Source organism: Corythoichthys intestinalis, chromosome 7, assembly GCF_030265065.1.
Source record: "Corythoichthys intestinalis isolate RoL2023-P3 chromosome 7, ASM3026506v1, whole genome shotgun sequence".
Taxonomy (NCBI): Eukaryota; Metazoa; Chordata; class Actinopteri; order Syngnathiformes; family Syngnathidae; genus Corythoichthys; species Corythoichthys intestinalis.
The window spans coordinates 48,202,231-48,214,867 of record NC_080401.1 but is presented as its reverse complement, the minus strand read 5'-3'; the positions used below and the strand labels follow the sequence as shown (position 1 = coordinate 48,214,867).

At 39.1% G+C, this 12,637-nt stretch overlaps 1 protein-coding gene across 1 annotated transcript in view; it reads left to right on the top strand.

Moving 5' to 3' along the window:
* sned1 (sushi, nidogen and EGF-like domains 1) overlaps positions 1 to 12,637 on the top strand; it is a 102,657-nt gene that overhangs the window by 37,073 nt on the left and 52,947 nt on the right. Inside the window, exons 6-9 of the mRNA XM_057840908.1 lie at positions 103 to 216; positions 6,596 to 6,709; positions 10,656 to 10,703; positions 10,779 to 10,889. Coding sequence (XP_057696891.1) covers positions 103 to 216; positions 6,596 to 6,709; positions 10,656 to 10,703; positions 10,779 to 10,889 — 387 coding nt within the window. The remainder of the gene's footprint in view (positions 1 to 102; positions 217 to 6,595; positions 6,710 to 10,655; positions 10,704 to 10,778; positions 10,890 to 12,637) is intronic.

Sequence of the window (12,637 nt, the reverse complement as noted above, 5' to 3'; positions counted from 1 at the left end):
GACAAGAATGTTCTTTTTGTCAAATAGAAATGTATAAATTATAAGAAAAGTATAAATTACAAAAATAAAGATGTATTTTTATTTTTTTGTATTCTTTGTCAGATGTGGACGAGTGTGCTTCATTTCCTTGCCTTAATGGCGGAACGTGTCAAGACCATGTGAACAATTTCAGCTGTGAATGCCCACCTGGATACACTGGAACTCTGTGTGAAACAGGTATCTTTAGCGTTGTCGAAAGTATCAATAATACTGAAATGTTGTATCCGCATATGACATTTGATTCCAAAAGTATCGATACTCATTTGTTTTTGCACGACCGCAGGTCATTAGGTAAATTTGATTTTGCACTACTCTTAATAGTAATGGTGGATATTTTTGTATTGTCCTTGTTAACTCCTTGGCCGCCATTGCCAGTGCTAGACGTCCAATCTATTTGAATGGAGAGTTTTCGAATGGATTGGGCGTCTATTACTAATAAATTAATTGTTGGAATGATACATCCTGGTGAGAGGAAGAACAAATTTTATTTTTTTAACTTATTGGCTGCCGTAGACGGTGCTAGACGTCCAATCCATTTCAAATGGGAAAGTTGTCCACCCTCCCAGTTCAAGTGGATCGGACGACTCGTGATAAACTCATTTAAAGTGTTTTCAGATCGTCATAATTGGACATCTATGATTGTCACTGGCACTGAAAGAGTTAATTTAAAAAAATGTTTGATTTGGGGTTTTTTATCATGTAGTTTGACAAACTATTTTTTAAAATGTATCTTCGGTACATGTAGTAAAAAATGTTAGTACCGTGACAGCAGTTTTATAGGTCGTCCATCTTTTCACATGTGCAAAATATGAATGGTACATTATTTGGAAATGCAAAAAAAAGAGAAATTGCCTCTCGACTCGTGTGGATGTTCAGTGAAAATTCCCACAGCCGTGCGGCGCAAAGACGTTTTCGACCTCTCCTGATACTTAACTTGACGGCCAGCGGCGCATACTTGCAGCACGAGGGGAGCCGCGTGGCGGATATATCAATCGGCTGAGTAAATATTGAAATACGGATGTAACATTCCCTTGCAGATGTGGATGAGTCCATGGACGGGCTGTGCTTTAGCTTTGTTGAACAATTGTCACGTTCTGATGTTAAGATTTTTTTTTTTTAATAACGAATAAATTTTCACTTGAATGGCGCTGAATAGAGTTGTAACTGTATACAAAGTCATGGTACGGGGGTCACGGTTCGGTACAACATGAAAAACAATATTTTATCAGAGCATTTGAAAGTTGGGTTTATTGGCTAAAACTAAAAAGCAGCTGCTCTTATTAAAGTGCAAAACAAATAGAAGAAAACGTCAAACTTGTGAATTCGTATTTTTCTAACTTGGGGTGTGACAATACAGTGGTAACTCGACATACGATGACTTCGACACACGATCTTTTCGACATCCGACGTCAAATTTGACTCGCCATTTGTTTCTACATCCGACTACATGCTCGTAATACGACGACATGACAGCACCGCAGACGAACGCTCGGCGGATTTTCTTATGTGAGAAATCAACACAGGTTTCAAAAGGGTTGGTACAGGTGGTGAAACAAGGAAAAAGGACGCTTACCTTCTAAATGAAGATGCAAATTATAGCAAGATATGAGCGTGAGGTGCGCATCCGTGAACTGGCTCAACAATACATCTCCATGGTTCTCTGACGACCACCGTTCGCCAGTCTTTATAAGTTAAGCTGACAATTATTATTGTGGTAACTTTGCCAAAGAAATCGCCGGCTTTGTCACGTTTTTATCATTTATTTCACAACTTATTCAACACAAAACGCCTCCTGACCGCCAAAGTTGACGGTGTTCTCAAGAAAACATTGAAAGTGAAAGTGGAACTTTCAAGATTACCGCTCTCGGGCGCGGGTCGTTCAGGTACTGCAAAAAACGTCCGCCACATTAGAACCCGAATCGTTACATTAGTACAGGAATTATCATGATTATTATTATTAGAGATGTCCCGATCGATCGGGATCGGGTCCGATCACGTCATTTTCAAAGTATCGGAATCGGCAAAAAATATCGGCCATGCCTTTTTTTGATATATATGTATATATTTTTTAATTAAATCGTTTTCTAATTGTATTTAACGTTACAGACATAATATGTTACACTGATCCAGAGTCTTTAGTTTAGGCTTAAGGTAGGGTTATCAAATTTATCCCGTTAACGGCGGTAATTAATTTTTTTATGTATCCCGTTTAATGCATGCGCTGCATGACCCACTCACGCATTGTCGCGCTTAATCTGTAATAGCTTCGTTTTACCTATGTAGAGAGATAAAAGGCAGCGTAAAATAAGTAGAGTGAATTTTGGCAGTCTTGGGAGCCTTTTTTTAATTGGCTAAAGCCTTACAATCCCTTTCCCTATGATTAGAAATACCATGGGAAGCAATGTGGGGAAGCAAGGTAGCAATTGATCTTTTTCTTAACCCCTTGTGTTATTTCGCAACGCAGAGAAGATATATCAATTGGTAGCACTACGCACAGTCATGGTTCCACTTCCCATCATGCATCTGGGCATGGCTACAGTATCATTTACTGAAAGCTCAACAAATACACTAGATGGCAATATTTAGTCACAATATACAAAGTCACAAGTCTTTCTATCCGTGGAGCCCTCTCACAGAAAGAATGTTAATTATGTAAATGCCATCTTGAGGATTTATTGTCATAATAAACAAATACAGTACTTATGTACTGTATGTTGAATGTATATATTCGTCCGAGTTTTATTGATTTTTTTATTAATACATGGCCAAAATGTATATGATCGGGAAAAATTATTGGGAATGATTGGAATTGAATGGGGAGCAAAAAAAAGCAATCGGATCGGGAAATAACGGCAGATACTCAAACTAAAACGATCGGGATCGGATCGGGAGCAAAAAAACATGATCGGAACAACCCTAATTATTATCATTTTATTCCGATTTTTATTTATAATTTTTTTTTTTTTGCTATGTGTAATTGCCATTTGTAATTGTACCAGCAGTATTTATTCAGGATTTAGTGTAGCTTTTTTTGCTTTGGAACGAATTAATGGAATTATAATGTATTCCTTTGGGAAAATCTTGCTCGACATACAACCATTTCGACTTAAAAACAAGGTACTGGAACGAATTTACTTCGTATGTAGAGGTACCACTATATATAGAAACGGACATGTATCGCGATACTTTCTATCCCAAAATGTTATCGATATTTTCCTCCCTAGAATCGATGTTATTTTAAAAAAGTTTCAATTTGTGAAAAAACTAAAAGGAGCCAACAGGTTGATTCCAAAATCTTTCACTGGTATTGTGTTTGTGTGAGCTCGTTGGCTGCCGTTGACGGCGCTAGACGTCCAATCCATTTTGACTGAGAGTGTGAAAGATAGATTGGACGTCTAGCACCGTCAGACTGTGCATTCACAGCCAGTCTTCCCGGTTTTGGGGGCATTCATAGACCGTTCTGTCACAGATTACTTGAAATAGTAATTTACTTTTTAAGGCGTAATCAGTCATCAATCTAGTAACTTTATTGATTACTTTTTTCCAAAGTAACTAAGTTACCAATTTTTTCCCATTTGCTGCCTCAACATATTGCTGCCTCAACATAAGAATGACGACAGAACAATGTAATCGCATGTAATTGACTTTCCGATAATTCAATTCAAAGGGGAAGATCAGAATTTTTCACATAAGGCTTAATCTTCGAGTTAGCGGGGGTTAGCCACTCCGGAGCCCTGAAACTACAAATAACTGACAAACTGCATGGAATTTGTTGAAATCAACTCCACTGACTAATTAAACTCCCGCTAACTCAAACACTAAGCCTAATGTCAAAAAATTCTGAACTTAAAGTTTAGGGTTAACAGCATATCAGTGCCAAATGTGTGAAACAATGCAAATTGACTGCACAATAATCAACATCACACAAATGAATTGCACAATCCGATAAACACAAAGGAACCTGGAAGTACGCCGTACCAACACGCGGTCAATTTGGCCACAGAACGTGGCGGCAGTTAAGCACTTTACACTCAATCGGACTTACAACACATCCTAAAGATGCTAAACGAACACGTCACCTCACGGCATAATCGTGCAACACGATTATAATGTAAACAATGCTCGTGACTTAGCGAGGACGAGTGGGAGCGATGACTACCCGCCGTTGAAACGGCAAAGCTACGAAACAGGGGCTCCAACCTATCGCTGAAACCTTCCAGAATGAAGGAAAAATACTCACTTTCATTCATGGACGCACACAGATAAACATTCCCTCACACATCTCAACAGGTGGCTGCACTCGGCTCGAATGTGCACTCGCGCTCCACACACCTTTCTCAGTCCCACAATACTTGGACTCGAGCCCAAAACAGGAAGTAACTATGAGCAGTTACTATGGGAACGAATGCATAGTGAGAACCTTTCTAACATCTTCTATTCAAAATGCTCTTCGTACATGACTACAATATTCTTCAGTGGGTGATCACGTGGTTCGCGTAGGTCTGAATAGTTCCAGGCACAAGCAGCACTGTAATGGTTTTCGATGGAACTGACAGCAGTAATTGTGCGATTTATGGTAAAAAAGGATAAAATCATGTATCTACAGTGCCTTGCAAAAGTATTCGGCCCCCTTGAATCTTGCAACGTTTCGCCACATTTCAGGCTTCAAACATAAAAATATGAAATTTAATTTTTTTGTCAAGAATCAACAACAAGTGGGACACAATCGTGAAGTGGAACAACATTTATTGGATAATTTAAACTTTTTTAACAAATAAAAAACAAAGTGGGGCGTGCAATATTATTCGGCCCCTTTACTTTCAGTGCAGCAAACTCACTCCAGAAGTTCAGTGAGGATCTCTGAATGATCCAGTGTTGTCCTAAATGACCGATGATGATCAATAGAATCCACCTGTGTGTAATCAAGTCTCCGTATAAATGCACCTGCTCTGTGATAGTCTCAGGGTTCTGTTTAAAGTGCAGAGAGCATTATGAAAACCAAGGAACACACCAGGCAGGTCCGAGATACTGTTGTGGAGATGTTTAAAGCCGGATTTGGATACAAAAAGATTTCCCAAGCTTTAAACATCTCAAGGAGCACTGTGCTAGCCATCATATTGAAATGGAAGGAGCATCAGACCACTGCAAATCTACCAAGACCCGGCCGTCCTTCCAAACTTTCTTCTCAAACAAGGAGAAAACTGATCAGAGATGCAGCCAAGAGGCCCATGATCACTCTGGATGAACTGCAGAGATCTACAGCTGAGGTGGGAGAGTCTGTCCATAGGACAACAATCAGTCGTACACTGCACAAATCTGGCCTTTATGGAAGAGTGGCAAGAAGAAAGCCATTTCTCAAAGATATCCATAAAAAGTCTCGTTTAAAGTTTGCCACAAGCCACCTGGGAGACACACCAAACATGTGGAAGAAGGTGCTCTGGTCAGATGAAACCAAAATTGAACTTTTTGGCCACAATGCAAAACGATATGTTTGGCGTAAAAGCAACACAGCTCATCACCCTGAACACACCATCCCCACTGTCAAACATGGTGGTGGCAGCATCATGGTTTGGGCCTGCTTTTCTTCAGCAGGGACAGGGAAGATGGTTAAAATTGACGGGAAGATGGATGCAGCCAAATACAGGAACATTCTGGAAGAAAACCTGTTGGTATCTGCACAAGACCTGAGACTGGGACGGAGATTTATCTTCCAACAGGACAATGATCCAAAACATAAAGCCAAATCTACAATGGAATGGTTAAAAAATAAACGTATCCAGGTGTTAGAATGGCCAAGTCAAAGTCCAGACCTGAATCCAATCGAGAATCTGTGGAAAGAGCTGAAGACTGCTGTTCACAAACACTCTCCATCCAACCTCACTGAGCTCGAGCTGTTTTGCAGGAAGAATGGGCAAGAATGTCAGTCTCTCGATGTGCAAAACTGTTAGAAACATACCCCAAGCGACTTGCAGCTGCAATTGGAGCAAAAGGTGGCGCTACAAAGTATTAACGCAAGGGGGCCGAATAATATTGCACGCCCCACTTTTCAGTTTTTTATTTGTTAAAAAAGTTTAAATTATCCAATAAATTTTGTTCCACTTCACGATTGTGTCCCACTTGTTGTTGATTCTTGACCAAAAAATTTAAATTTTATATCTTTATGTTTGAAGCCTGAAATGTGGCGAAAGGTTGCAAGGTTCAAGGGGGCCGAATACTTTTGCAAGGCACTGTAAGTACTCGTTTGATTATCTTATTGGAGTCCGCCCCAGTTGAAGTGTTTGGAACTGTTCGAGGCTCCATCACCTGGAAGTAAAATCGTATATTGGATTCCTATGGGAGTGTCGCAACTCTTTCGACATGGCTCTGGTTTAGGGACATTACCCCTACCGCCCCCTGGTTTGGAAGAGGATTAACTGCAACACGTTTTTTTTTTTTAACTCTAATTTTTAACTGACTGCTTGCACCGAACCGTGATGCCCGTCCCGTGACGGTAGGGGATGAATACAAATACCGTTGAAACATGGGCGTTCACTGTTTTGTCGTTTTCATGTCGCAGATGTGGACGTGTGTGACTCTACGCCGTGTTTGAATGGTGGCCAGTGTGTCAGCCACGGCGGTAACTTCACCTGTGTTTGTCCGGCGCCGTTCACCGGAGTTGTCTGCGAGTCAGGTGAAACTCAGGTCAAATTTTTAAGAAACACAAAAAAATATTTTGGTCATTTTGTGTTCACATAAGGATAAAATGTTACAAAGGATGTACAGTCCCTGACAAAAGTCTTGTCGCTTATCCATTTTGTAGAAACAATTGCTGATAACTAGAGATGTCCCGATCGATCCTGATCGATCGGGCCCGATCACGTCATTTTCAAAGTATCAAAAAATATCGGACATGCCTTTTATTAATATATATATATTTTTTAATTAAATCGTTTTCTAATTGTATTTAACGTTACAGACATAATGTGTTACACTCTTTCGGAGTTTTTAGTTCAAGCTTAAGGTAGGGTTATCAAATTTATCGCGTTAACGGCGAGAAATAATATTTCTTATATTTATCACGTTACAATATTTAACGCATGCGCTGCACAACCTACTCACGCATTGTCGCGTTCAATCTATAATGGCGGCGATTTACCCATACAATATATAGAGCTAAAAGGCAGCGTAAAATGAGTAGAGTGAATTTTGGCAGCCTTTGGAGCCTTTTTTTTTAAATGGCTGAAGACTTACAATCCCCTCTCTCAACGATTAGAATAATCGTGGGAAGCAATGTGGGGAAAAAAAGGTAGTAGTTGATCTTTTTCTTAACACCCTATGTTATTTCCCAACGCAGAGAAGATATATCAATTGGTACCACGACGCAGTCATGGTTCCACTTCCCATCATGAATTTGGGCAGAAGTTAAATGGCTACAGTATCATTTACTGAGAGCTCAACAAATACACTAGATGGCAATATTTAGTCACAATATACAAAGTCACATTTATCCTTTAAGAATTACAAGTCTTTCTATCCGTGGATCCCTCTCACAGAAAGAATGTTAATAATGTAAATGCCATCTTGGGGATTTATTGTCGTAATAAACAAATACAGTACTTATGTACTGTATGTTGAATGTATTTATTCGTCCGAGTTTTATTCTTTTTTTTCATAATGCATTGCCAAAATGTATATGATTGGGAAAAATTATCGGGAATGATTGGAATTGAATCGGGAGCAAAAAAAAAAGCAATCGGATCGGCAAATATCGGAATCGGCAGATACTCAAACTAAAACGATCGGGATCGGATCGGGAGCAAAAAAACATGATCGGAACAACCCTACTAATAACCTGACTTTTAATTATTTAATTGGTTTCAGAAATGGCTCATATGAAAGCTAAGACCCTCCCAAGTGATGTTGAATGTACAAAAATATATTTGTTTCACTGAAAAAAGATATATCATTTAATGAAAACATAAAGGTCAAATTTTGGCAAGACAAAAGTTTTGTCGCCAACAGAAAGTTGTGTGAAAATTGAACAAATGTGTACTTCAAATACAAAAATATGGTACATAACATAAGCGAATAAAGTAGTGGTGCTGTGAGAGCCAAATGTAATATTTTGTATGACTTCCATAGGCTTGAAGGACTGCATACATGTGGTTCGGCAAGGATTGATACAATTTATTGATGAAGTCATCAGGAATATCAGAGAAAGCAGTCTTGCATGCCTCCCAGAGTTCATCAACATTCTTGGGTTTCGTCTTCCATGCTTCCTCTTTCATCCTGTTCATGTCTAGTGACTGGGCTGGCCAGTCCTGGAGGATCTTGATCTTCTTTGCCTTGAGGAACTTTGAGGTAGAGATTGAAGTATGCGATGCAGCACCATCCTGCTGCAGAATTTGTCCCTTTTTATGGTTGGGAATGTAAGAGGCAGCTAAGATCTGTTGATATTTCAGACTATTTATGTTGCCTTCCACCCTGCAGATCCCTCGCACACCCCCATACTGGATGTAACCCCAGACCATGATTTTGCCACCACCAAACTTCACTGTTTTCTGAGTGAATCTTGGATCCATTGGGGGTCCATTAGGTCGCCTGCAATATTTGCGGCGACTGTGGTGTAATTCAATGGAAGATTCATCTGAAAAATCCACCTTTTGCCACAAAACAGTGAATCTGCAGGGTGGAAGGCAACATATAAATAGTCTGAAATATCAACAAATCTTAGCTGCCTCTTACATTCCTAACCATAAAAAGGGACAAATTCTACAGCAGGATGGTGCTCCATCGCATACTTCAATCTCTACCTCAAAGTTCCTCAAGGCAAAGAAGATCAAGAGCCTCCAGGACTGGCCAGCCCAGTCACCCGACATGAACATCATTGAGCATGTCTGGGGTAGGATGACAGAGGAAGCATGGAAGACGAAACCCAAGAATGTTGATGAACTCTGGGAGGCATGCAGGACTGCTTTTTTTGATGTTCCTGATGACTTCATCAATAAATTGCATGAATCCTTGCCGAACCCCTTGGAAGTCAATACAGAATATTAAATTTGGATCTCACAGCACCACTACTTCATTCGCTTATGTTATGTAACATATTTTTGTATTTGAAGTACATTTTTTTGTTCAATTTTCACACGACTTTCTCTCGGCGACAAAACTTTTATCTTGCCAAAATTTGACCTTTATGTCTTCATTAAATGATGAATCTTTTTTCAGTGAAACAAATATATTTTTGTACATTTAACATCATTTGGGAGGGTCTTAGCTTTCATATGAGCCATTTCTGAAACCAATTGAATGTCAGGGACTGTATATACTGTATGTAAAATAGTTATTTTTCAAATAGAAGTATGAAATATGAAAATTATACGAAACAAACATATGTTTAAACGTTTAAACAGAAAAAAATACTTGCAAAAAAACTTTTGTTCAATAAGTCATTCACTTGAATGCGAAAGTGTGAAATTGTGGGACTTTGAGGAATGTGGTAAAACAGTTCCCACTGGTCTGATTTGATTGAGACTTGGAAGCACATGAATTTCCAAAAAATAGGAAGAATGTAGAAAACCGGTAGTCCCTGGGTTAGGAACAAGTTCCATTCCTATGCTGTCGACATAACCCAAATTTCCATGTAAATCAGAATTAACTTAGGTACCCCTAAATACCCTCCAAATTTCAAAATAGCTATCTAAAACATTATTATATGTAATATTGATGACATAAAGTAAAAAAAAATAAAAGATGCTGTACTTACCATCAATGGTGAGAGGTGGCTGGACGATTCACTAGCCCCTTTCAAATAGTCCCAGAGTTTAAGCGGGTAGCCCTTATATCTGAAAGCAATTTCCCGGGTTTACCGACACGGACATTAACCGGGTCGTGTCCCAGTATAATGTCTGGGATTTGACCGTGGCACGGCATGTATGAAAGCAGACGGTTAATTACCGGGTCGCGGCGCGAAGGTTGATGACGTATCTATCATGGCGGGCCGATTGTCATTTCCTCTTTCTTCGCAGCAAGATTAAAAGCGGTAAACAAACATTGCAATTACAAACATATTAAACTGGAAATAGAAAAATTAAACTGGAATCATAACGAAATTAAATTGCAACTGGATTTTAGATCCGAGGAACAGACGGTCCATCATTCATTTTTGGAAATATGTGGTTTATTTTGTTGCCAATGCCAACAAAAAATGACGTAAGGTCCTGATTAAAAAAATCACGTCCCCCCGCCCTCCCCGCACAGAGCGCGCCAAGTAGCCAGTGTAAAAGTGTCCACCCTGGCTAATTCCAGGTACTGTACATCTCATCTCATGTCTTAAAGTCATGACACGGGTAAATCCCGTGTCAAATTACACGGGAATTTAGCGGGATATAAGTCTGAAAGGGTGAAAGGGGCTACTGTCACGTGACAAAAAAATCAAAACAAAACAAAAAAGCGACTGGAGACAAACATGGCGGACGAGACACTAACGCCATAAAGTTGAGATCACGTCAATTGGGTACATCGTAACCCGGGGACTACCTGTAAATATGGAATGGGTGGAGAATTAACATTTTGTTAATACCTTTAAGCATTATAGCACATTTGATAATTGAAATTGTCTGTTTTATCTTCAACAGAGCTAATGGAGCTTCAACTGAATTTCACTGAGTCCAAAAACCAAAGCGGTGAGCGGTTAGCTGCCACGTTTGCTAACTCTTTACGTAACGTTAACAGTTTTTTTTTTTTTTTTTTGTCGACAGACTCGTGCCAGCACGACGACTGCAACAAAAACCGGATCTGCCAATCGGATGACGACTCCGGAACGCGCCGGTGCTCGTGCGCCCCGGGTTACTACGGCGACACGTGCCAAGGTAAGCGCGTCTGCGTCCGGCGAATTATTGTAATCATCGAAGCCGCGGGTTAGGCGGGCCGCTTGATCTACCTTGTAAATATTTCTTTTATGGAGACGGTTTTATGAGTTTACCAACAAAAGAGGAAACAATTTGTCGAGACGTTTTTTAACGAGTTGATGCTTCCAAAATATGCAGCTACTTCTTATAGGACGCCAACTTGAGAAATAAAAACTGCTGGAATTTTCCAGAATAGACACTACAACAATCAAATCTTGTCACTTGACAATTATTAGTTGTTATTTTTATTCTAACTTTTTATAGGGCAAGTGACTGTTTTGGGTAATTTAACTCCTTGATATGTGTATTTATTTATAAAGTCCATCAAAAAGCATTGGTGGAATAATAAAGTACATGAAAATTGTAGCAATAAAAAAAAATATGTATCTTGAAAATGTAGTAAATGTAATGTAGAAATTTTCCCCAAAAAGATCTGTGATTTTAATTAACTTTTTTATATTTTAATTCTTTGGCTAATTTGGCTAACTAATTTTCTATGTTTACTTTACTTTTTTTATCTTATTTTTTTCATTTTACAATTTACTCATTATTAGCTGTATTTTTTCCAATTTAACTTTCGATATTTAGTATAGTATTTTTACATTAAAACAATTTCTATGTACTTATTTATTCCTTTAAGTTTTAATGTAAAGAGTCATGTGAAAAAATGAGGACACCCTCTGGAAAAATGTGTGTTTCCTAACATATTTGGTCATATGGATATTTAGGGGCCGTTTACATGGTGACTCTCCGAGAATACGAAAAATTTCAAATTTGCATTTGCATTTGCGTCTCCATTTGAACAATGTCGCAATTCCGCATGAAAACGATGTAGTATTCATGCCAGGCCCTAGGGGGCAGTGCAGACTTACAGGGCGACAGAGGATGATGCACTTTGACCCCACCAAGCTCCCTCAGCCCAGAAAAAAATATGCCTGCCCACTCGAAGCAATTATGTCATTTTTCTTTTGTTCAAAAAGGCACAAAAATTGAAACATTCAACATATTTAATTTAAAAATATTATTAAAACAGTAAATTAAAGCCGACATTCTGCCATATTTGCTGTTTTTAATGTTTAGTAGCACCGCTGGGCACGCCCAATGTGACGTGTACGAGTGCTGACGTTAACGGCGCGGACTCGCGCCGCGAGAGCCTTTGGTATGCATGCCGAGGAAGCCCCCCTCAATTCCCCGCAATCGGATTTGGATTTTTTTCGTCTTCGCTGACACCATATGCATGCGAGGCGAGTCCGCTACTCAGTCATTGCGTCCTCGTGTCACAGAGTCGCCATGTAAACTGCCCCTTAATATCAATTTTAACAATCTTGAGAGATTCAAGTAATAGAACGAAACAATTAAAACTGAAAAAAAAATAGTAACTTTCTGTAAAATGTTAAATAAAAGCAATTTCTGTTGAGGAATAAATTAGGACACCCCCACATTCAATCCCACTTAAAATGGCTAAAATCAGACACAGGGGTATCATATCAGGTGCACATGATTAGAACATCATTACCCAGTGTTTTGAAGGAGGTTTTCCTTATTTAAACCTCACATTTAGTTTGGTGTGCTCCTGACTGCTGAAGTGAGAGAAAACACCATGGTGAGATTCTTCAGAAAAAGATTGTAGACACGTATGAGTCTGGTAAGGGATTTCAAAAGATATCAAAAGAATATAAAATCAGCCACTCCACTGTCCGGAAAATAGT